Below are 26,400 nucleotides of genomic sequence, written 5' to 3'. Positions count from 1 at the left end.
GAAATCTACCAATTTTAAAATCCAAACATAGACCTGCCATTATACCCCATGTTGAAAGAACTGTTTGACACCTGCTGCAGCCGAAGTGCTTTGAATGCCTATCAAGAAAAGACTATTTCATCAAATCCGCTTGGAAACTTCAAGTTGCAACTGATTATTTTTACACTCGGATACCTCACCCATCAGGAATATAACCCACAAAGACTTATAACCCAGTTATTTATTTATTCTTAAGTAACAGCTCATTTTTTAAATTCCATTTTTTGTGAAAAACTGGTTAACCATTGATTTCTGAATGTGTGAATGGGTGAGTTAGGTTAAACAAAGACGTTGTAAGGCCTTTAGATATAGGGTTAACTTAATAGTGGTCAAGATTTAGTTTTAATAAATAGTTAATTTGTTGTCTAAAAATACCTGCTTTGGTCTGTTTTATTCTGGGTGGGGGATTACTAGAGTGTTTAATTTTGCTGCTTTCCAGTTGGGTGGGAAAACTTTAATAATCTGCTACAACCTGTGGAGCGATGGGACTGAATTGACAGTGCATTGCTCCCGCCTTGATACCATTGTAGGAGCAACAGTGGTTCAAGGAGAAGGTCCACGCCCACCTTCTCAAGGCATTCAGGAATGGGAAACATCCCGAGAACAGGTTTTTGTTTTGAAAAGCCGGTCCGAGATGATTCCCTTTGCTCCCATGTTAGCCCAAAAAAAACTTCTCAATTTAACATCGTGAGTGAATGGGCCTTTGGGGAGGTGTCATGAATGAGATTATATAACAAACTGATCCCAAAGATCATAATAATAATTTCCCAGGAATCCTAGGGAACTGTGCTTACCTTTCTCTCATCTCAACCATGTAGCTTCCCACTGAAGTCGCTCTTTACATTGTTCTGCAAAGAATATCAGGTTGGTGGAAGCAGATTCTATAGTAACTTTCCAAAGGGAATTGAATAAATACTTAAAAAGGGAAAAAAAATGCAGGGCCGTGGGGAAGTAACAGCAGAGTGGGACTAATAGTTTTTTAAAAATTTGTTCATGGAATGTGACCGTCACTTGCAAGGCCAGAATTTGTTGCCCATCGCTACTAGCCCATGAGAAGGTGGTAGTGAGTTGACTTCTTGAACTGCTACAGTCCATCTGGTGTTGGTACACCCATAGTGCTTTTAGGAAGGGATTACATTACAGGATTTTGACCCAGCGACGGTGAAGGAGTGGTAATATATTTCCAAGTCAGGTGTGTGACTTGGAGGAAAAATTGCAGTTGGTGGTTTTCCCATGCGCCTGTTGCTTCTGTCCTTCTAGGTGGTAGAGGTTGCAGGTTTGGAAGGTGCTGTCGAAGGAAGCATGGTAAGTTGCTGATGTGCATCTTATATACGGTACACAATTCTGCCACTGTGAGCCGGTGATGGAGAGATGGGGTGCCAATCAAGCGGACTGCTTTGTCCTGGATGATGTCGCGAGCTTCCTGAGTGTTGCTGGAGCTGCATTCATCTAAGCAACTGGAGACTGTTCCATCACACTGCTGACTTGTGCCTTGTAGATGGTGAACTGGCATTGTGGAATATTACTTGCCACTTATCAGTCCAAGCCTGGATATTGTCCAGGTCTTGCTGAACGCGGGCACGGACTGCTTCAGTATCTGAGGAGGTGTGAATGGTACTGAATACTATGCAGTTATCAGTGAACGCCCCCACTTCTGACCTTATGATGGAGGGAAGGTCATTGATGAAGCAACTGAAGATGGTTGGGCCTAGGACACTACCCTGAGGAACTCCTGCAGTGATGTCCTGGAGCTGAGATGTTTGGCCTCCAACAACCACAACCATTTTCCTTTGTGCTAGGTATGACTCCAACCAGTGGAGAATAGATCTTTCAAAGAGCTAGCACAGACACAATGGGCTGAATGAGCTCCTTCTGTGCTGTATGATTCTATAAAATACAAGGAGTGATAGCAACGAATCTACGAAAATAAGATGTTCAAAGGTAGGTAGAAATATGGAGTAATCAGTTCAGCAATGAACTTATTGAATGGCGGAGCAGGCTCGAAGGGCCAAGTGGCATACTCCTGCTCCTAATTTGTATGTTCAAAGATGGAGTTTGTTAAATGGTGATCGACTGAATATTAGTCAGTAACAATAATTGCAACAAGCACCTGTCTGGAGACCACTAACTACAGGCATGCCTGGATTGCGATAACTGAATACCCTCTTAATCTGAAAACTCTTCACTTCCAGATGGCACATTCCCTCTTTCACCTCTTACGGAGTTTGGATTTGCATCAAGTTCTTAATTGCTAATTTTTTGAGTCAAGTAGGTTTGGGAAGTCCCAGCCAAATTATAATGGTGACCATGAAACTACCGGATTGTTGCAAAATCCATCTGATTTACTAATGTCTGCTTTTCTTATCCAGTCTGGCCTATATGTGACTCCAGCCCCACAGCAATGTGGTTGACTCTTACTGTGCTCTGTGGCCTAGCAAGCCACTCAATTGTATTAAGAAGGCAGCTCACCAACACATTCCCAAGGGGCAATTAGGGATGGTTAATAAATGCTGGCCTTGCCAGTGACTCTCATATACCGTGAAAGATAAAAAATAAAAATAAAAATTCTCAGCGGTGCCCAAAGCACAAAGTGTCCACAAATTGGGAATCTCACTCAGGGAGCCCATAAGGACTGTTAATTTAGGAATTGGAAAATTCACAATGGTGCTGCAGGGTTCTCTTCTGAGAATGAAACATATTGTTGGGAGGCAGAATGTTTCTGCATCAGAGCATAACATAGCTGGTCCAAGAGTTCACAATGCTGTCTGCTGGTGCTGTAGAGCATGTCAAATTCGTCCATATCTGAGCTCAAATATTCCTTAGCTACAAATCAACAGCTGCCATGCAGTGTAACATTTTAGGGTAATTAAATGCATCTCTTATAAATGAAAACTCACCTTCCACAATAGCAATATTCATGCCCCTGCCAAAGTTATTCTTCACACCACCCAAGAGTCTGTTTAAAAATACATTAAAAAAATGAATTGATTCTGTTAACTGAAGTTGTCATTTTAAGTTACAAATCTTTCACCAGAATGACACCAGGACTAAAGGGTTAAATTATGATGGCAGGTTGCATAAATCAATCTTGTGTTTCCTTTAATATAGAAGATTAATCGGTGAACTATTTGACATGTTTAAAATAATCAAAAGGAATTGGCAGGACAGACAGAGACAAATTATATCCTCTGGTGGGGTGTCCAGAATCATGGGACACCCTTAAAATTAGAGCTAGGCCATTCAGGGATGATGTCAACAAACACTTCTTCATGTAAAGGTTAGTGGAAATCTGGAACTCCATCCCGTAAAATGTTGTTGACATTGGATCAACTGAAAATGTCAAAACTGAGATTAACAGATTTTTGTTAGGTAAGGGTAGTTTATTTTTTATTTATTCACAGAAACATAGAAAATAGGAGCAGAAGTAGGCCATTCGGCCCTTCAAGCCTTCTCCGCCATTCATTATGATCATAGCTGATCATCCAACTCAGTAAAATAAAAGCAAAATACTGCAGATGCTGGAAATCTGAAATAAAAACAAGAAATGCTGGAACCACTCAGCAGGTCTGGCAGCATCTGTAGAAAGAGAAGCAGAGTTAACGTTTCGGGTCAGGCCCGAAACGTTAACTCTGCTTCTCTTTCCACAGATGCTGCCAGACCTGCTGAGTGGTTCCAGCATTTCTTGTTTTTAATCCAACTCAGTAACCTATTCCCGCTTTCCCCCCATATCTTTTGATCCCTTTAAACCTAAGAGCTATATCTAACTCCTTCTTGAAAACATACAATGTTTTGGCCTCAACTTCTTTCTGTGGTAGTGAATTCCACAGGCTCACCACTCTCTGGGTGAAGAAATTTCTCCTTATCTCAGTCCTGAATGGTTTACCCCATATCCTTAGACTATGACCCCTGGTTCTGGACTTCCCCACCATCGGGAACATCCTTCCTGCATCTACCCTGTAAAGTCCTGTTAGAATTTTATAGGTTTCTATGAGATCCCCCCCTCACTCTTCTGAACTCCAGAGAATATAATCCTAACCAACTCAATCTCTCCTCATATGTCAGTACCGCCATCCCAGGAATCAGTCTGGTAAACCTTCTCTGCACTCCCTCTATAGCAAGAACATCCTTCCTCAGATAAGGAGACCAAAACTGTACACACTATTCCAGCTGTGGTCTCACCAAGGCCCCATATAATTGCTGCTCCTGTACTCGAAAAATCCACCTGTTATGAAGGCCAACATACCATTTGCCTTTTTTACCACCTGTTGCACCTGCATGCTTACCTTCAGCGACTGGTGTACAAGAACACCCAGTTCTCATAGAGTCATAGAGAGATACAGCACTGAAACAGGCCCTTCAGCCCACCAGGTCTGTGCTGACCCATTTATACTAATCCCACATTAATCCCATCTTCTCTATCACATCCCCATAATTCTCCTACCACCTACCTACACTAGGGGCAATTTACAATCGCCAATTTACCTATCAACCCACAAGTATTTAGCATGTGGGAGGAAACCAGAGCACCTGCAGGAAACCCACACAGTCACAGGGAGAACTTGCAAACTCCGCACAGGCAGTACCTAGAACTAAACCTGGGTCGCTGGAGCTGTGAGGCTGCAGAGCTAACCACTGCGCCACTGTTCCGCCCAGGTCTCGTTCCATATTCCCCTCTCTCAATTTATAGCCATTCAGATAATATTCTGCCTTCCTGTTTTTGCTACCAAAGTGGATAACCTCACATTTATCCACATTATGCATCTGCCACGTATTTGTCCACTCACTCAACTTGTCCAAATTACCCTGAAGGCTCTCGGCATCGTCCTCACAACTCACCCTCCCACCCAGTTTTGTGTCATCTGCAAATCTGGAGATATTACATTTAGTTCCCTAATCTAAATCATTAATATATAGTGAATAGCTGGGGTCCTAGCACTGATCCCTGCGGTACCCCACTAGTCACTGCCTGCCATTTGGAAAAAGACCCATTTATCCCTACTCTTTGTTTCCTGTCTGCCAACCAATTTTCTATCCATCGCAATACACTACCCTCAATCCCATGCACTTTAATTTTACATGCTAATCTCTTATGTGGGACTTTGTCGAAAGCCTTCTGAAAGTCCAAATAAACCACATCCATTGGCTCCCCCTCATCAACTCTACTAGTTACATCCTCGAAGAATTTTAGTAGGTTTGTCAAGCATGATTTCCCTTTCATAAATCCATGCTGACTCAGTCCGATTCTACCACTGTTCTCCAAGTGCTCTGCTATAAAATCTTTGATAATGGACTCTAGAATTTTCTCCACTACCAACGTCAGGCTGACTGATCTATAATTCCCTGCTTTCTCTCTACCTCCCTCTTTAAATAGTGGGGTTACATTAGCTACCCTCCAATCTGTAGGAACTATTCCAGAGTCTATAGAATCTTGGAAGATGACCACCATCCACTATTTCTAGGCCCACTTCCTTCAGTACTCTGGAATGCATACCATCAGGCCCTGGGGATTTATCGGCCTTCAATCCCATCAATTTCTCCAACACCATTTCTCTACTAATACTGATTTCCTTCAGTTCTTCTCTCTCACTAAACCCTGCATTCCCCAACATTTCTGGTATGATATTTGTGTCCTCCTTTGTGAAGACAGAACCAAAGTATGCATTTAGTTGGTCAGCCATTTCTTTGTTCCCCATAATAAATTCCCCTGTTTCTGACTGTAAGGGACCTACATTTGTCTTCACCAATCTTTTTCTCTTCACATACCTATAGAAACTTTTACAGTCAGTTTTTATGTTCCCGGCATGCGGGCACCACTGGCAAGGCCAGCATTTATCGTTCATCCTTCATTGACCTCAAGAAGGTGGTGGTGATGAGCTGCCTTCTTGAACCCCTGCTGTCTATGTGGTGAAGGTACACCCACAGTTAAATAGTGAGTTCCAGGTATTTGACCCAGAAATGATGAAGAAACTGCAATTATTTCTAAGTCAGGATGGTGTGTTGACTTGGAGGGGATCTTACATACAGGTGGTGGTGTTTTCATGTATTTGCTGCCCTTGTCCTTCTCTGTGGTAGAGGTTGTGGGTTTGGAAGGTGCTGTTGAAGGAGCCTTGGCGAGTTTCTGGAGTGCATCTTGTAGATGGTACACACTGCTGCCACTGTGCATCGGTGGTGGAGGGAGTGAATATTTGTGAATGAGGTGCCAATCAAGTGGGCTGCTTTGTCCTGGATGGTGTCGAGCTTCTTGAGTGTTGTTTGAGCTGCACCCATCCAGGAAAGTGGAGAGTATTCCATCACACTCCTGACTTGTGCCTTGTAGCTGGTGGAAATGCTTTGGGAAGTGAGGAGATGAATCATTTGCATCAGAATACACAGTCTCTGATCTGCTCTTGTAGCCACAGTGTTTATGTGGCTGGTCCAGTTAAGTTTCTGGTCAATGTTGACTCTCCCAGGATGTTGATGACCTGGAATTCAATGACGGTAATGTCGTCCACCTTTTTTTAAATAGAACAGATGTAATCTGGCCTGGACAAATCATAATTGAAATGGAAATAAATATTTAATTCCCGCACTGACATTGTTCAACCTGGTGGCACATAATTGTCCCTTTTCGCAAAAAAAATAAAAAATTCCCTCTCCTAGTGTCACAATAACTAATAAACAACCAGTTGCTGGGTGTAATTATTTTGATCATGGGGTTATAATCAAATGTGAAAAGGAATCAGTGTTACTCACATTTCATCTTCAAAACAAATTTTAGGAGGTTTGGATTTCTCCCTCCCGCTCAACACTCGGAAGGCAAAGGTTCCCTTGGGGCATGGTGTCCAGTGATCACATTTATTTCGCTTTGGGGGAGGTGCTGAAAATATTACAGGTAGTTACAGAAATATGTAAAACATATAATTAAAAAAAATCACTTCCCAAAAAAAAGTTTCCCAATTTTCTCTCCGTGCAATTGCTGGTTCTTTATAGGAACACAATTCCACAAGTAGGGAGTAGAATATTTTATATGACGTCTTTCATGACATTACAGTATAGCGTAGTCACTGTTGTAATGTCGGAAACATGGTAGACAATTTGCACACAGCAAACAACAAAAATATAATGACATGATAATCTGTTTTAGTGGGGATAATTACTGAGCAAAGCACAGGAAGAACTTCCCTGTTCTTCATTAAAGTAGTGCCATGGGATCTATCGTGCCCAAATGAGAGAACAGATGGAGCCTTGGATTAAAGTCTTCCCTAAAAGATGGCACCTCTGACAGTGCAGCATTGCACTAGCATGTTAACTTAGGTTATGCATTTGTGACTGGAATGATGGAAAGATGACAATGACTGTGGATGAACAGAGCCACATTGGGGTTCAAATAGACAATTCTGTACAAGTACAGACAGCATTAAAAGAAAGCCAAAAAAATTAATTTTATATTGAGGAGCATAGAGTACCAGAATAAAGAAGTAATGATAAATTTGTACAAAACAGTAGCTAGGTCACACATGTGCAATTTTGGGCACTTGATGGCGGAGAGTATTGGGCATAGATTCACCAGGGTGATGGCAGGGATGGGAAACTATAGCAATGAGGAGACACTTGAGATACTGGAACAGTTTCCACTGGAGGGGAGAGTGCCAGGAGGAGATTTAGTAGAGATTTTGAAATGATTAAGTGTCTTGGTAGGGTGATTAGGATATGATCATTTCCTCTGGTCGGTGACAAAGGACTTTCAAGATTGTCACTACGAGAATGAGGAGAGGGGCTTGAAGAAATTTTTCAAGCAGAGCTAGCTGGAACAGGTAATTCTTTGTCAAAGGAAGTGGCTGAGGCTGATATCATTGCATTTTTTTAATGAAAAGGAAAATTGGATGTGCAATTGAAGCAGAGGAAGATACGAAGAGCAGGGAAGTGGGATTAATTCCACAGTAGTAATGAGCTGTATGGAATTCTTCTTTGCTATCAAGTATCTATTGTTCTAACCCATCAGTCTGTGCACCAATGGTACTGCATGTCAAATCATTAGGCATGAAGCTCTAATCTAGATGGAGACCAACAAACTTGGAATGTGTAATACTGTGGAACTTGTAGACTAAACAGTTTTTTTTTACCTATAAGGGATTTCTGCACCGCCTTCTGAACTGTGCTAATGGTCCTTTCCACGCAGCCACTTATCATGCACTCTGCCACCAGCTGGCCCACATACCATGTTGCAACACAGCCTGCAATAACCATTACAAGCTTGAAACAGCCTGTTAAAAAAAAGTTACATTTTACAATATTCAGCTAATGTAAAGGGGAAAGAAAGTTTTGTGGGAATGCAGGTCTATTATTAAAAAATTCCAAAATAACTATTTCTTATTAGCAAATTTAATATAATTCCTGCTTGAAAATCTTGGCCAGAATTTTGTATGGGAGCGAAGGCCCTGTCTACCGGCTTAAAAGTCAGGGTGAGCCCGCCTCCACCGGGCCTGGAAGTCACACAACAATTTTGCATGGCCCCAGCCCTTAATTGGCCTTGGGCAGGAATTCCACTGAGGCAGCAGGTCCCGCCTCCAATCAGCAGGCCGGCAGCTCCTCAGTCCCAGCAGCACCACCGTGAGCAGTGGCCACTGCTGGGACTGCACCTAGCGTGAGAAACAAGAGGGACGCCAGCCCCGAAAATGGTAAGTGGGATTTCCGGCCTCGCTGGGTCAATTGTCTGGGCCCTGGCGAGGGGGTTGGGGGTTGATTAGGAGGGTGGGGGCAAGTGGTCCAGTGGAGGCAACATGTGCTGTTGGAGAGGCCCTTTGTGGGGCACAGGCTGCCCGATCAGGAGGGCCACCCTCACCCCACCTCCCAACGGGTTGCAAGGAGGCTGCCAGGTTTTACCTGGCGGCCTCCTCAACTGACCAAGTGCCTGGCCACTACTGGTAATATACCAGCGGTGGCGGGAGGAGACCCTTCAGTGCAATTAATTGGCCACTTAAAGGCCTCCATTGAAATTTCCTAAGTTGAAAGTTTCCTTTTATTTCACCCAATCCACCTCCTCCCCGCCCCCACCACCTCCTCCCCGCCCCCACCACCTCCTCTCCGCCCTCACCATCTCCTCCCCGCCCCCACCACCTACTCCCCGCCCCCAACACCTCCTCCCCACCCCCACCATCTCCTCCCCGCTCCCACCATCTCCAAAGTTGAGCAGGTGTGATTGCGTTTTTTTGGACACAAGATCGCCCTGAATCAAACTCCTTATCTTTCTGCCAGATCAGCTGCCATCTTGTCTTTCAGTTTGAAGCTGTTGGAAGGAAGTAATTAAACCTTTAACGTTTGTTTGTTTATTTGTTTATATCTTTCAATTCTCAACTAATTTGTAATTTAAAATTTAAGAAAGCTCCCATTCCACTTTTGGGTTGCCCACTTATCTGCTCTCCTGCTTTGCAACGTGCTCCTTTGTAGCTTGCCAACTCTGTTTGGACACATTCCTGGAGGTTCCATCACATGACCCCCAACCATCCCATCCAGTCAAACAGCTTTTTATTGATAGCTTCAATATTTTTATCACTAATAAGGAAATAGATTTGCAAATCTATAGCACTTTCCGCAACCTTAGCACTTCCCCAAGCACTTTACAGCCAATTAAGTACTTTTGAAGTGTAGTCACTGTTGTAATGTAGGAAAATAAATAAAAATGACAAACCCACATATTTTAAATTTTCCTATGACTTTTTCTCTCTCCTGGGTTGCCCACAGTAGTGCCCAGGATATTAATCTTTACTTCCTGGAGATTCCAAGACAATCCTGGAATGTTGGCAATTCTACTCCATTGGTGAGAGCCTGTTGCATCCAATTTGGTGGCCTTACCCTTGTTCCATTGATTTTTAGTATTTGAGGCCCTCAGGCAAAGCTCACTTACACTACCAGCGTGGTAAATGGGATAGATTCAGAACTGATCTGGCAGCTCAAAACTGGGCATCCATGAGGTGCTGTGGACCATCAGCAGCAGTGTGTTCAAACACCATCTGTAACCTCATGGCCTGGCATATCCCTCACTCTACCATTAGCAGCAAGCTCGGGGATCAACCCTCGTTCAATGAGGAGTGCAGGAGAGCATGCCAGTACCAGGCATACTTAAAAGTGAGATGCCATCCCGGTGAAGCTTGGACTTCTTGCATGTCAAACAGTGGAAGCAGCGCTATTGATGGACAGAAAACACAGAGCAGGAATAAATGGGACATTTTCCAGCTCCGGGACACCGAGAGCAAAGACACGTCTGGCGGACCTCAGCTCCGGGAAGCCGGGAGCAGTGATGTCTTCGAGGAGGAACAGAGGGAAGCAGCAGAGGACAACCCAATCCTTGCTGCCTACAAGACCCCCCCCCGATGTCACCCCAGCGGAACAAACCCTGCATGAAAAACCAGGAGGGGTTTCTGAGCCCAACTAATGTGAAACAGCTTGCGCACACGATGGGTATGCAGGAACATCCCGAAGGACTGGGACTAGCAAGGACAAATGGTATGGGAAGCAACAACAAACTTTTTAAAAATGGGTGCAAGGATTGCTTCCATTAATGTGCGTAGCATTAAATCTACTACGTGATGTGTTTCAACCTTGGATTACCTCGCCAAGGTCAAAGCCGACCTACTGTTTCTGCAGGAGTGTGGAATACCACACCTCAGCACCTACAGGTAGTGGTCGCGATGGTGGTCCCATGGGCCATCGATCTGGTCGGGTGGTAATGATTGCCGTTCCTCCGGCCTGGGTATTCTGATAAGGGGAGGTAACTTCACCATCTCCGAAGTTAAGGGGGTGGTGGGCGGTCGCCTCCTCGTAGCAGACGTAATGTACAACAACGCTCCGCTCCGGTTGATCAGCGTGTACGCCCCGGTACAACGCAGCAAGCGGCTGACCGTCTTCCAGCAGCTCCCACTGCTGCTGGCGACGTCCAGGCCGGTCATTCTAGGTGGTGGCTTCAACTGCATCATCGATGCGGCCGGACGATCCGGCAGTGACGACAGCAAACTGGACGCTACGTCCAGATTCCTAATAGAAACAGTGAAAGATGCCAAACTGCACGAGGTCTTCAGCAAACCTGCAGACGGAGCGCAGCGCAGATACACATGGTCAAGATCGGACGGGTCTGCCCGTTCCAGGATTGACTTCCTGTTTGTGTCCCGTGCTGTCACGGTCCAATCCACTGACGTCAAGCCGGTGTTCTTCTCCGACCACTGCCTCTTACTGGCCGACTGTCACTTACAGGACGACCAGCGGGTTGGCAGAGGGGCGTGGAAGCTCAATGCTACACTGCTGACCCCAGAGAACGTTGAGGAACTCAAAAGGGATTACAAAGGTTACAGGACCGTGAAACCCCTCTTTGAGTCTCCAGTTCACTGGTGGGAAGCAATCAAGGAGAACATCAAGAGGTTCTTCATCCACAGGGTGTTCAGACGGCGAGAGAGAGACAGAGGGAAATATCCCGACTCCAGAAAAGTATGCAAAATCTGCTCCAGTTGCAGTCAATGGGGGTCCAGGTCAAGGAGGACCTCCAAGAGGTGAAGAGCCAGCAGGCCTCGCTCTTTGCCAAGGAGGCCTCCAAGATCATCTTCCGGTCCAGAGTCCGCTCCATTGAGCAGGATGGGACGTGCTCGCGTTACTTCTTCCAAAAGGTACACAAAGAGAGCTCTGTTATCAGCAGCCTGAAGGAAGAAGATGGCTCGGTAACGTCTTCGCAGTCCGACATACTAAGGATCAGCAAATCCTTTTATGCTGGGCTGTATGACGCGAAGCCCACAGACAGCAGAGCCTCCCAGTCGTTCCTGGTATCTATCACAGAGGTCTTAGACAGCAGGAGGGAGAGACTGGACAAGCCGCTAACTCTGGACGAGCTGACAAAGGCCGTCGAGTCCTTTGAGATGAGTAAAACCCCCGGGAGCGACGGCTTACCGGTCGAGTTGTACTCGGCCCTGTGGGACTGGGTCGGCCCGGACCTGCTGGAAGTATACGAGAGTATGCTCCTGGCCGGCAGCATGTCAGAATCCATGAGGAAAGGCATCATCACCCTCATTTACAAGCGGAAGGGGGAGAGGGCAGAAATCAGAAATTGGCGGCCCATCTCACTGCTTAATGTTGACTACAAGATTCTGTCCAAAGTCATAGCCAGTCGAGTCAAGTCTGCTCTGGAGTTGGTGATTCACCCTGATCAGACTTGCACTGTACCCGGCAGGAAGGTCTCTGATAGTCTCGCGCTACTCAGGGATACGATCACCTATGTACGGGACAGGAGGCTGGACACCTGCCTCATCAGCCTGGACCAGGAGAAGGCTTTTGACAGGATATCGCACACCTACATGATGGACGTGCTTTCCAAAATGGAGTTTGGGAATCTGCAATTGGATCAAACTGCTCTACACAAACATCAGTAGCGCAGTCTCAATCAACGGGTGGGAATCGGAAAGTTTCCCGATTCAATCTGGAGTCAGACAGGGCTGTCCTCTCTTGCCGGTCTTGTTTGTTTGCTGTATTGAACCCTTTGCTGAGTCTATTAGGAAGGATGCGAGCATAAGAGGGGTGACAATCCCAGGCAGCGGAGGCACTCAGGTGAAAACCTCCCTGTATATGGATGACGTCGCCGTCTTCTGCTCGGATCCGCTGTCCGTGCACAGACTGATGAGCATCTGCAATCAATTCGAACTGGCCTCGGGAGCCAAAGTTAACCATGGCAAGAGCGAGGCCATGTTCTTTGGGAACTGGGCTGAACCGATCCTTTTTCCCCTTCACCCTTCAGACTACCTGAAGGTGCTGGGGATATGGTTCAGAAGGGCGGGGCGTGCACCAAAACCTGGGAGGAGCGAGTAGCCAGTGTACAACAAAAGTTGAGCATGTGGGGGCAGCGATCTCTTTCCATTGTGGGTAAGAACCTGGTCATCAGGTGCGAAGCGCTCACGTTGTTGCTGTACGTGGCGCAGGTCTGGCCCATACCCCACTCCTGCGCTGTGGCGGTCACCTGAGCCATTTTCCGCTTCATCTGGGGATCTAAAATGGACGGGTCCGAAGGGACACGATGTTCAAATCTCTGGATAAGGGCGGGAAAAATGTACCCAACGTGGCCCTCATCCTGATGACCACCTTTGTGTGCGGCTGCATCAAGCTGTGTGTAGACCTCCAGTACGCAAACTCCAAGTGTCACTACGTGCTGAGGTTCTATCTGTCCCTGGTGTTGCGAAGGATGGGCCTGGTCACATTGCTGCGGAACGCTCCATGCAGTTGGACTGTGCCGTACCACCTATCCTTCGTGGACCAGTTTCTGCGGGAAAACACCTTTGACCACCGATCCATCAGGCAGTGGGCTGCACAGAATGTCCTCAAGGTCCTACGGGAAAAGGAGACGGGGGATCCTGTCGGATGGTTCCCTGAGCAGACCGCCAAAGTCATTTGGCGGAATGCCTCATCATCAGAACTTTCAAACAAGCACCAAGAAGTAGCTTGGCTGGTGGTGAGAAGGGCCCTCTCCGTCAGTTCCTTCCTGCACGCCCGAAGTCTCGCCCCCTCTGCGCAATGCCCCCGCGGTGGCTGTGGTGGGGAAGAGACGGTTGCCCACCTCCTCCTGGAATGTATCTTTGCAAAGCAGGTGTGGAAAAAGATGCAGTGGTTTTTGTCGAGGTTCATCCCAAGCAGCTCTGTAACACAGGAGTCTGTGCTCTACGGGCTGTTCCCAGGGACGCACACCGAGACAAACATCAACTGCTGCTGGAGGACTATCAATTCGGTGAAAGACGCCCTTTGGTCTGCCCGAAATTTGCTGGTCTTCCAGCGCAAAGAGTTGTCCACGACCGAATGTTGCAGACTGGCACATTCCAAGGTCCAGGACTACGTGCTGAGGGACGCACTAAAGCTTGGGGCAGCCGCAGCAAAGGCTCAGTGGGGAAAAATCATAGTGTAAGGTCCCCCCACCAAGCTGAACTGAGGGGCTGGATCCATGGAAAACCCATCGAACTGTATCGGAAAAATTTTCATTTGCTGTAAATGTAAAAATGTAATTGGCATGACAAATGTGAAAGGGAAGGGTTGCGAAGCAACTCATGATTGTATTGAAGGAAACTGACCTCCCTTGCAATGTTTGTATTTGTTGGTGCTGTTTGAAACTGTTTGGCAATGTATTTTTTACAGATTTTTATGAATAAAGTATATTTTGGAAATAAAAAAAAATGTTTTCCAGTTGGCAGGTTGTAACTAGCAGAGTACTGCAAAGATCAGTACTTGAGCCTCAGTTATTTACAATTTATATTAATGACTTAGCTGAGGGGACTGAGTGTAACGTATTCAAGTTTGCTCAGGATACAAAGTTAGGTGGAAAAGGAAGCACTGAGGAGGACACCAAGAGGCTGCAGAGGGATATACACAGGTTGCGTGAGTGGGCAAGAACATGGCAGATGGAATAACAATGTGGTGAAGTATGAAGTTATCCACTTTGATAGGAAAAATAAAGAAGCAGAATAATAAGAATGTTGAGAGACTGGGAAATGTTTGTATTTAGAGGGATGTGGAGTCCTTGTACATGAATCACAGAAAGATAACCTGCAGGTGCAGCAAGCAATTTGGAAGGCAAATGATATGTTCACCTTTATTACAAAGGGATTGGAGTATAAGAGTAAAGAAGTCTTATTATTGTGGCTAGCCTTTCCACTATCTCCATCCCCACTTCCTTTAATAACCCGGGATACAAGCCATCCAGACCAGGTGACTTATCTACTCGAAGCATAGTCGGTCTTTTAAGTACATCCTGCCTATCAATTTTCAATCCATCCATTGCTACTACCACTTCTACTGATATTTTGTCAGAATCCTCTTCCTTATTAAGCACCAAAAGTCCTCATTGAGTATTCTAGCCTTGCCCCGTGCCTCTAAGCATATAACAACTGCTTTGTCCTTAATAGGACCCACCCTGCCTCTTAATACCCACTTACTATTTACATGCAGATAGAAGATTTTTGTGTTCGTTTTTATATTAACTGCCATTCTATCCTCATATTCTCTGCGTATTATTTTCCTCTTTGCTTCCCCTCTCTACTTAGTGTATTTGGCTTGGTTCTTGTTTGAAAAATTCACTTGACATGCATCACACACATGGGAGAACTCCCCTGCTCTTCTTCAAAATAGTGCCATGGGATCTTTTAAGTCCACCTGAGAGGGCAGATGGGCCTTGGTTCAATGTCTCATCGAAGATGGCACCTCCGACAGTGCAGTGCTCCCTCGGTATAGTCCTTTCGAAGTGATAGAGAATGGTGAGCTGCAGTAGCTAATGTTCCTTCTGTAAACAATTGCATCTAGGCGAGGCACCAGAAACCTCTATGATGCTGTTCCAGTCAATTTTAGAAAGGACAGATAGGTGTGGCCATTCTCTGAGGTCCTTAACACTGTTCTCTGGAACAAGATTACCCTCATCAAGAATCCTGCTTCTCATCCCTTTGCACTGGGTTGAATCCAGGAGTAAACAGATAAATTTTCTCTGCAGCCTTGCAAACAAGGAGATAATGTTCCATCAATGAGCTTAGCAAAACACAATACAGTTTTAAAAATATATATATACTTGTTCTTAAGTGTGAGTAAAATAGTCATGGCCACAATTACTGTCCATCTCTACTTTCTCTGAGGAGCTCAGAGTAAAAGTATAGCTGAGTTAGCTATTACTAATATAGCTAAACTAGTATAGATACTAGTTTTTCCAAGCAACCTTTGCCACTGTTTTAATCCCCAGGTGCATGAGATTAGATCAAGCAGCCAAGGAGCTGCACATTTCAAGGTGACAAGTGTTTGCAACCTGGAGTGAAATCCGTAGAGTTGCAATACATTTCTAATTAACTGTGGTAAGCTGGAAATACAGTAAACTCAAAGGAATCTAAAGGAAGTTTCAAGCATGATTTTTTTTTTGTACAAGATTGATTCTAATCTGATGATACTCAAGTTATTTAGAATGGTGGCGAATGTTGAGAGTTGGCAATGCAAAAATTCCCTCTGCTTCTGTTGGCCCAGAGCTAATAGAAAAGCAAATGTGATCCCAAATCACAGGTGTGGGTACCAGAATCCCCAAGAATAAAAACTAAATTTTACTGACCATAAAGCATAAGATCATAATCCTGATGGTAAATTGTAGGATTACAAAATACATGCTAACATGAATGGGGGCCTTAGCTCATAAATTACAGGGTGCAAAATCATACCTGATCACAATAACTACTTGCATGTCACAGCCACTTCTTTAGGGCAACATGAAGGACCACCACAAAGGCCTCACTGTGCAGTCCATTTAGATTAGAGAAATTAATGCGTGGCTCAAAGACTGGTGTGGTAGAAGTGGGTTCCGGTTTGTGGGGCACTGGCACCAGTACTGGGGAAAGTGGTGGCTGTACCGTTGGGACGGTCTACACCTGAACTATGCTGGGGCCGGTGTTCTAGTGAGCTGCAGGGAAGTAGAGAGGGTTTTAAACTGAATAGTGGGTGAAAGGGATCAAACTTGGGAAGATCTGGCAAATCAAGGAGTAGAGACAAGGCAAGAGAGAAAGGTATTAATATGGGAAATGATAAACAGACTGTGACAGGAAGGGAGACAGCGTACAAATCTAAGAGTAAATCAACAGATAAGGCTCGAAGTTACAAAAATAATAAAAGGACAAAACTAAAGGCTCTGTATCTGAATGCATGTAGCATTTGAAACAAAACACATGAACTGAGAGCGCAAATAGAAATAAATAAGCATGATTTGATAGTCATTACAGTGACATGGCTGCAGGAAGCTAGGAAAAGGTGGAGGGGTAGCTCTGTTAACTAATGATGGTATTAATAGAGAGGGATTACTTAAGTTCACGAGACCAGGATGTAGAAACAGTTTGGGTAGAGATGAGAAATCATAAAGGCAAGAAGTCACTTGTGGGAGTGGTGTACAGGCCACCTACATTAACCAAACTGTAGGATGGGGTATAAAGGAAGAAATGATGGCAGCTTGTCAGAAAGGTACTGCAATAATCACGGGGGATTTTAACCTACATACAGACTGGAAAAATCTGATGGGCAGAGGTAGTCTGGATGAGGAGTACATAGAATATTTTCAGGATAATTTCTTGGAACAATGTGTTCTAGAGCCAACCAGAGAGCAGGCTATACTAGACCTGGTATTATGCAATGAGATAGGATTAATTAATGAGCTCATGGTTAAGGCACTCCTAGGTAGCAGCGATCATAATATGACTGAATTTTACATTCAGTTTGAGGGAGAGAGAATGGGTCCAAGACCAGTATTTTAAACTTAAATAGGGGCAATTATGAGGGCATGAAATTAGAGCTAGCTAAAGTGAACTGACAAATTAGGTTAAGGAATAGGTCAATAGAGATGCAGTGGCAGACATTTAAGGAGATATTTCAGAATACACAGAACAGATACATTTCAACGAGAAAGAAAAATTCCAAGGGTGGGACCCGCCATCTGTGGATAACTAAAACAGTTAAGGGTAGTATCAAACTTAAGAAAAAGCCTATAATTGCGCAAAGATGGGTGGCAGGTCAGAAGATTGGACAGAATATAAAAAACAGCAAAGAATAACTAAAAGATTGATAAGGAAGGTAAAATTAGAGTACGAGAGAAAGCTAGCTAGAAATATAAAGACAGACAGTAAGAGTTTCTATAGATATTTAAAAAAGAAAAGAGTTAACAAAGTAAGTGTTGGTCCTATAGAAAGTGAGGCTGGGGAATTAATAATGGATAATAAGGAGATGGCAGATGAATCAAACAGATATTTTGTATCGGTCTTCACTATTGAGGATACAAGTAACATCCCAGTATTAGCTATAAGTGAGGAAATGGAAGGGAAGGAGGAACTCAAGAAAATTACAATCACCAGGGAAGTGATACTGCATCAATTGTTGGAGCTGGGGGCTGACGAGTCCCCGGGTTCTGATGGACTTCATCCTAGGGTGTTAAAAGAAGTGGTGAGTGAGATGGTTGATGCATTAGTTTTAATTTTCCAAAATTCTCTAGATTTGGGGAAGGTTCTGTTAGATTGGAAAATAGCAAATGTAACTCCTTTATTCAAAAAGGGAGGGAGACAGAAAGCAGGAAACTACAGGCCAGTTCGCTTAACATCTGTCTTAGGGAAAATGATAGAAGCTATTATTAAAGACGCTATAGCAGGGCATTTAGAACAATTCAAGGTAATCAGTAGAGTCAACATGGTTGTCATGAACATTGATTTTAAACATTAATGGAGTGAAGAAAGGACTTGTTAAACCGATCAGCCGTGGCAGGAGAAGATATTTGCATATTGACAGACGGTGATTGGAAGGACAAAGAACCATTCCCTGACACATTCAACCCACAATGGACCTTGATCACCAGGTATTGTATGTAAAAGGAGCATTCCAGAGACTGCTAAGGTGATACAATCCAAGACGTTGTCAGTCCAGTTCGTCACATGACTATCACTTCTCTTCCAGGAATGCCTATCTTGAAGAAGTTCTGTTCTTCTCTCCAACAGGATTTTCATTTGTCTCTTTTACCTTGTTCACTTTCAATACTTTCTATTTCCCTCCTGGTGTTTGATAAAATGTCTACCAAAACTCGTTTTCACAGCCACATTTCCTTCTTCAGTGACTGTCTCTGGCTCCGACTTATTCCATGTGGATTCCAACTGAAGTTTCATCCTTCATGTTTTGAATCCACCCAGGATTACAGCTATCTCCAAGAAATACGTTCCTTGGACTGCTGTTCTTGCCGCATCCTGAGATCCACACTCAGTGCCATGCGCCGCCACACTGGACCTCACTCTCCAGAAGCACCACCTCACCTTATCTTAAAGCTGTTCTACTCCACAGTTTCATTTCATCCTTCGTCTTATCTGACACATTAACAAAAAGCTTTTTTTCTTCCTTTCAGGTGTCAAGGAACGCAAGCTCCAGCAGCTCATGGGGCCTAATGCCCCTCTAGTTCCTACTTCCCCTTCATGTCCCTCTGACCCCATCCCTTCTGATCTGACACCTTGCCATGTATTCACTATATCCTCTGACCTTCCCCGCTCTGACACTGAACGTTCTGTATTCAGCAAAGGACTCAGTTTTATCCCCTTATGCCCCCCCCCCCCACTCAATTAATTTCGTGCTCAGCATGACGTTGAGCTCTTCTTCCATTGCCTCACCTCCGGGCTCACTTCTTTGACCAGGGGTTCCCCCCACCCCCGACGAGCAGACCCATTCACCCGCCTCCAGCATTCTCCCTCTACCTGGACCCCTCCCTCTGGCTTGTTACCTGCTCAGGATCTTTTCATTGAAAACTGTCGGTGAGACTTAGGCCGTCTCAATTTCTCTGTCCCCCTCACTCACTCTAACCTGTCTCCCTCTGAACTTGCCTTACTCCTTTCTCTCAGGTCTAACCCCGACATTGTCACCAAACCTGCAGACAAGGGTGGTGCTGTTGTTGTCTGGTGTACGAACCTCTACCTTGCAGAGGTTCAGCGCCAACTCTCAGACACTTCTTCCTACTTCCCCCTGGACCATGACCCCACCACTGAACATCAAGCTACTGTCCACAGGACTGTCACTGACCTCATCTCCTCTGGAGATCTTCCCTCTATAGCTTCCAACCTCATAGTCCCGTATCCCCGGACAGTCCGCTTCTACCTCCTTCCCAAAATCCGCAAACAGGACTGTCCCGGCAGACCCATCATTTCAGCCTGTTCCTGTCCCACTGAACTTATTTCTTCCTACCTTGACTCTACCTTTTCTCCCCGGTCCAGTCTCTTCCCACCTACATCCGTGACTCTTCTGACGCCCTATGTCATTTTGACAATTTCCAGTTTCCTGGCCCCAACCGCCTCCTCACTATGGACATCCAATCTCTCTCCACCTCCATCCCCCACCAGGATGGTTTGAGGACTCTCCACTTCTTTCTTGAACAGAGGCCCAACCAGTTCCCATCCACCAACACCCTCCTCCGCCTGGCTGAACCTATTCTCACGTTTTTTTAATTCATTCAGGGATGTGGGCATCGCTGGCCAGGCCAGCATTAATTGCCCATCCCTAATTGCCCTTGAGAAGGTGGTGGTGAGCTGCCTTCTTGAACCGCTGCAGTCCATTTGGGGTAGGTATACCCACAGTGCTGTTAGGAAGGGAGGTCCAGGATTTTGACCCAGCGACAATGAAGAAATGGCGATATAGTACCAAGTCAGGATGGTGTGTAACTTGGAGGGGAACTTGCAGGTGGTGGTGTTCCCATGCATTTGCTGTCCTTGTCCTTCTAGTTGATAGAGGTCGCGGGTTTGGAAGGTTGAACAACTTCTCCTTCAACTCCACTCACTTCCTTCAAGTAAAGATTATAGCTATGGGTACACGCATGTGTCCTGGTTATGCCTGTCTTTTTGTGGGATATGTTGAACATTCCTTGTTCCAGTCCTACTCAGGCCCCCTCCCCAACTCTTTTCCCGGCACATTGATGACTGTATCGGTGCTGTTTCCTGCTCCCACCCGGAACTGGAAAACTTTATCAACTTTGCTTCTAATTTCCACCCTTCTCTCACCTTTACATGGTCCACCTCCGACACTTCCCTTCCCTTCCTCGACTTCTCTGTCTCCATCTCTGGGGATAGGCTGTCTACTAATATTCATTATAAGCCCACCGACTCCCACAGCTACCTCGACTACACTTCTTCATACCCTGCCTCCTGTAAGGACTCCATTCCATTCTCCCAGTTTCTCCGTCTCTGCACATCTGCTCTGATGATGCAACCTTTCCATGACAGCGTTTCTGATATGTCTTCCTTTTTCCTCAACCGAGGAGTCCCCCGCACTGTGGCTGACAGGGCCCTCAACCATGTCTGGCCCATTTCCCGCACCTCTACCCTCACCCCTTCCCTTTCCTCCTAGAACTGCGACAGGGTTCCCCTTGTCCTCACTTTCCACCCCACCGGCCTCCACATCCAAAGGATCATCCTCCGCCATTTCCGCCACGTCCAGCATGATGCCACTACCAAATGCATTTTCCCCTCCCCTCCCCTGTCAGCATTCCGAAGGGATCATTCCCTCCTCGACACCCTTGACCACTCCTCCATTAACCCCACCACCTCATCCCCTTCCCACGGCACCTTCCCCTGCAATTGCAGGAGTTGTCATACCTGCCCATTTACCTCCTCTCTCCTCACTATCCAAGGCTCCAAACACTCCTTTCAGGTGAAGCAGCGATTTACTTGTACTTCTTTCAATTTAGTGTACTATATTTGCTACCCACAATGTGGTCTCCTCTACACTGGGGAAACCAAATGCAGATTGGGTGACCGCTTTGCGGAACACCTCCGCTCAGTCCGAAAATATGACACCGAGCTTCCGGTTGCTGGATATTTCAAAACCCCCCCTCCTGCTCTCATGCTCACATCTCTGTCCTGGGATTGCTGCAGTGTTCCAGTGAACATCAACGAAAGCTTGAGGAACAGCATCTCATTTACTGATTAGGCATGCTATAGCCTGCCGGACTGAACATTGAGTTCAATAATTTCAGAACATGACGGGCCCCCCATTTTTTTTGTCTTTTTAGTTATTTTTTCTTTTCACTTTTTTATTTTTTATTTGTGTATTTTATTTTAGTTTGGTTTGTTTCTACTGTGCTTACCCACTGTTTTTATATTTGTTCTTAGGGCCAGGGCTGTTCATTTTTCAGTCAATTAACACCCTCTCTGCACTAGCGCTTTGTTTTTCAAGACACCATTAATTTGCCATTTGCCTTTGCTCCATGACCTTCTGGTCAGTAATTTACTGTGATCTTGTCCTATCAACACCTTCTCTTTGGTTATCTCTCACCCCACCCCCGCTTTATTTGCTTAAAACCTATTACATTTCTAATATTTGCCAGTTCTGATGAAGGGTCACTGAACTGAAATGTTAACTCTGCTTCTCGCTTCACAGATGCTGCCAGACCTGCTGAGTATTCGCAGCATTTCTTGTTTTTAAGTCACATGACTAACCTGCTTGGCAACCTGGGTTTTTCTGAATTGAACAAACAGTTTGAACTCATAGCATGTCTGTTTGCTCCTGGACTGAGAAGATCTCTCCTGTCTGCTCCCATCTCTTTCTCACAAGTATCTGAATCCACTGAAGACACATGAACCCCAAGAGAAAAAAGTCTCCTACAGTGAACAAGGTTTAAGAAGAATACTGGGCTCAACGAGAAGCTAGATCTACCTACAATCAAGGACTCGACAGTGAGCTCGAAGAACCGTAACAAAAACTCTTCAGATATTGCCTCAAACTTTTTATTTTTCTTCTGCTCTTTTCTGTCTCTACTTGCATGTGTGTATCGCATATAAATGCTCGCGTGGGTGCGTCGTGTATCCGTAGGCATCAACCAAATTAGAGTTTAAGTTCAGTAAATTTAAATGTTTCCTCTTTAAACCTAACAAAGCCTGTTTGTGCTGGTTTCTTTGCCTTATAATTGGAAAGTGATGAACAAGAATTCAACTAAGAGGAGCTAAAAACACAGTGGGCTGAATTTTACTGGCCCCTCGACTCCCCGGGTCACGGCGCGCAAGTCAGTAAAATGCTGCGGAGAGAGACCTGCCTCGATCCGCGACGTCGAGAAAGGCACTCTGCATATTACCGCCGGCAGTGATACCTTGGTGCGGCCCCCCCCCCCACCGCTGTACGGCGGTGGCACCACAATTAGCATATGGTAAACGGTACTTACCTTCGCTGATTATGCACCCCGCCACCTCTCCACTGACACTTCCGGATTTTGTAATGAACGGGCGGCCATCACATGCCGTCCAGTTCACGATTGGGAAAGCCGGTGGGTCCACAGAGGCTGACGGTTTCACGGCAGAAGGTAAGTTTCATTTCAGGAGTCTCACTCTGCATTCTTAAAGGGAGGAGGGAGGGGGGATACACAGGAGTCTAACTCTGCATTTTTAAAGGGAGGAGGGAGGGGGGGATACACAGGGATCTAACTCTGCATTCTTAAAGGGAGGAGGGAGGGGGGATACACAGGAGTCTAACTCTGCATTTTTAAAGGGAGGAGGGAGGGGGGGATACACAGGAGTCTAACTCTGCATTCTGAAAGGGAGGAGGGAGGGGGGATACACAGGAGTCTAACTCTGCATTTTTAAAGGGAGGAGGGAGGGGGGGGGATACACAGGAGTCTAACTCTGCATTTTTAAAGGGAGGAGGGAGGGGGGGGGATACACAGGGATCTAACTCTGCATTCTTAAAGGGAAGAGGGAGGGGGGGGATACACAGGAGTCTAACTCTGCATTATTAAAGGGAGGAGGGAGGGGGGATACACAGGAGTCTAACTCTGCATTTTTAAAGGGAGGAGGGAGGGGGGGATACACAGGGATCTAACTCTGCATTCTTAAAGGGAGGAGGGAGGTGGGATACACAGGAGTCTAACTCTGCATTTTTAAAGGGAGGAGGGAGGGGGGGATACACAGGAGTCTAACTCTGCATTCTGAAAGGGAGGAGGGAGGGGGGATACACAGGAGTCTAACTCTGCATTTTTAAAGGGAGGAGGGAGGGGGGGGATACACAGGAGTCTAACTCTGCATTTTTAAAGGGAGGAGGGAGGGGGGGATACACAGGGATCTAACTCTGCATTCTTAAAGGGAAGAGGGAGGGGGGGATACACAGGAGTCTAACTCTGCATTTTTAAAGGGAGGAGGGAGGGGGGGATACACAGGGATCTAACTCTGCATTCTTAAAGGGAGGAGGGAGGGGGGGGATACACAGGAGTCTAACTCTGCATTTTTAAAGGGAGGAGGGAGGGGGGGATACACAGGAGTCTAACTCTGCATTCTTAAAGGGAGGAGGGAGGGGGGATACACAGGAGTCTAACTCTGCATTTTTAAAGGGAGGAGGGAGGGGGGATACACAGGAGTCTAACTCTGCATTCTTAAAGGGAGGAGGGAGGGGGGATACACAGGAGTCTAACTCTGCATTCTTAAAGGGAGGAGGGAGGGGGGATACACAGGAGTCTAACTCTGCATTCTTAAAGGGAGGAGGGAGGGGGGGATACACAGGAGTCTAACTCTGCATTCTTAAAGGGAGGAGGGAGGGGGGGATACACAAGAGTCTAACTCTGCATTTTTAAAGGGAGGAGGGAGGGGGGGATACACAGGAGTCTAACTCCGCATTCTTAAAGGGAGGAGGGAGGGGGGGATACACAGGGATCTAACGCTGCATTTTTAAAGGGAGGAGGGAGGGGGGGATACACAGGGATCTAACTCTGCATTTTTAAAGGGAGGAGGGAGGGGGGGATACACAGGGATCTAACTCTGCATTTTTAAAGGGAGGAGGGAGGGGGGGATACACAGGAGTCTAACTCTGCATTCTTAAAGGGAGGAGGGAGGGGGGGATACACAGGAGTCTAACTCTGCATTTTTAAAGGGAGGAGGGAGGGGGGGATACACAGGAGTCTAACTCTGCATTCTTAAAGGGAGGAGGGAGGGGGGATACACAGGGATCTAACTCTGCATTCTTAAAGGGAGGAGGGAGGGGGGGATACACAGGAGTCTAACTCTGCATTTTTAAAGGGAGGAGGGAGGGGGGATACACAGGGATCTAACTCTGCATTATTAAAGGGAGGAGGGAGGGGGGGATACACAGGGATCTAACTCTGCATTCTTAAAGGGAGGAGGGAGGGAGGATACACAGGGGTCTAACTCTGCATTTTTAAAGGGAGGAGGGAGGGGGGATACACAGGAGTCTAACTTTGCATTCTTAAAGGGAGGAAGGAGGGAGGATACACAGGAGTCTAACTCTGCATTCTTAAAGGGAGGAGGGAAGGGGGGATACACAGGAGTCTAACTCTGCATTCTTAAAGGGAGGAGGGAGGGGACGGTACACAGGGATCTAACTCTGCATTCTTAAAGGGGTCTGGGATTCCTGGTGGGAAAGCTCTGCTGGTATGAAGGGAGGCACTGTGCACCATCCCTCCATTAACAGTGTACGCTCTATGTTTGTGAGGGAGCAATGGCACTCTAGTCACCCCGTGTGTGGGGAGGGTGCCCGAAAGGGCAGGAGATTTAACGTTTTATGGATGGTGGGGGCAATTGATTCAGCTGGTAGAATCTTGATGTGGTCATGCTGTGCCACTCTGAGTGTTGGCCAAGATGGGCAATGCCATGGCACACCACATAGTTGATCCAGGAAAGCAGTTGATGTACCCGTCAACATCAATCCATGCCCTGTTAGGAATCTTCAAATACATGAAAGGTTCAACTTTATTTATCACATGGAAATAGGTATGGCTCATCCTACATTGTGTGATCCTCTGCTCCTGAGGATCGCTATGCGCCAGAGGCAGGTGCGATCCACGTAGAGGCCCCCAGTCATGAACAGCAGCCCCCAAGGGGAGCTCACCATTACGTCTGCTGCGCATCTACAGGCTCCACATGACATGCCATCAGATGTCAGAGCACCAGTGTCAGAGGCGATTGCGCATTTAGAGAGGGTGGTGACACGTCTCTGCGCCCTGCTCAAGGATGACCTGCAGCCCATGGGCTTCGGCGGACATCCCATGCCTTTGTTCCTCATTGTGGTAGCAGTTCTCAAGCCTGACACCTCTGCACCTTTTTAGGGGCCCACCAGAGACCTTTGTGGGGCCACACAGTCAACAGTGCAGCGCTGCATCAGGGAGGTCACCATTGCCCTGCACCGGAGGCCCACTGAGTATGTCCGCTTCAGGACGGACTCTCACAGCCAGGCCCAGTGGGCCATTGGTTCTGGCACCATTGCCAGAGAATCATAGGTTGTAATGTTCATAGACTGCACTCATGTGGCCATCAGGCTGCCTGCCAGGCTACCATCTGCAGATGTCACATTAAAGGAGCCCTCTCAATCTAGGTGAAGCTGGTATGTGATCACCACAGATGCTTGCTGTGAATGTGTGACCACTTCTCAGGCAGCTGCCATGACACCTTGGTCTTGCACCAGTCCTGGCTGCCACTGCTGTTCACTGAACTGGCTCAGATGGAGGGGTGGCTTCTTGGAGATAAGAGCTATCTTTTGCAGACATGGCTCCCGACACCGGTGAGAGACTCCACCACTGCTGCAGAGGAGAGATACAATGCCAGCCACTGAGCTACATGACCCACCATTGAGCAGTAGATCAGCATGCTGAAAGAGCGCCTCCAATGACTGTATGGATAGAGCGATGCCCTGAACTACGGGCCGAAAAGGCCAGCTCCTTTCTTTGCTGCTCTGCACAACTATGCACCCAATAGGGGCCAGGCCTCGCATGATGAGGAGAGACGTCAACAGGATTCCTCGTCGTACTATGAGGACGCTGAGGACCTACAACATGAAAGATGTATGGGAGGGCATATAGCACCCAGGGCTAGCAGTGAGGTCGGGATGTACAGAAGTGGCATA

General features: G+C 46.3%; 1 protein-coding gene across 1 annotated transcript in view; it reads right to left on the bottom strand.

Moving 5' to 3' along the window:
• Positions 1 to 26,400, bottom strand: part of LOC137374265 (protein FAM3B-like) — a 46,552-nt gene that overhangs the window by 16,066 nt on the left and 4,086 nt on the right. Inside the window, exons 2-4 of the mRNA XM_068040061.1 lie at positions 8,142 to 8,282; positions 6,772 to 6,895; positions 2,937 to 2,995 (exon numbers count right to left, since the gene is read on the bottom strand). Coding sequence (XP_067896162.1) covers positions 2,937 to 2,995; positions 6,772 to 6,895; positions 8,142 to 8,282 — 324 coding nt within the window. The remainder of the gene's footprint in view (positions 1 to 2,936; positions 2,996 to 6,771; positions 6,896 to 8,141; positions 8,283 to 26,400) is intronic.

Source organism: Heterodontus francisci, chromosome 10 (genome assembly GCF_036365525.1).
Source record: "Heterodontus francisci isolate sHetFra1 chromosome 10, sHetFra1.hap1, whole genome shotgun sequence".
Classification (NCBI taxonomy): Eukaryota; Metazoa; Chordata; class Chondrichthyes; order Heterodontiformes; family Heterodontidae; genus Heterodontus; species Heterodontus francisci.
The sequence above is the reverse complement of the archived record's forward strand: the minus strand, read 5'-3'. Positions and strand labels throughout refer to the sequence as shown.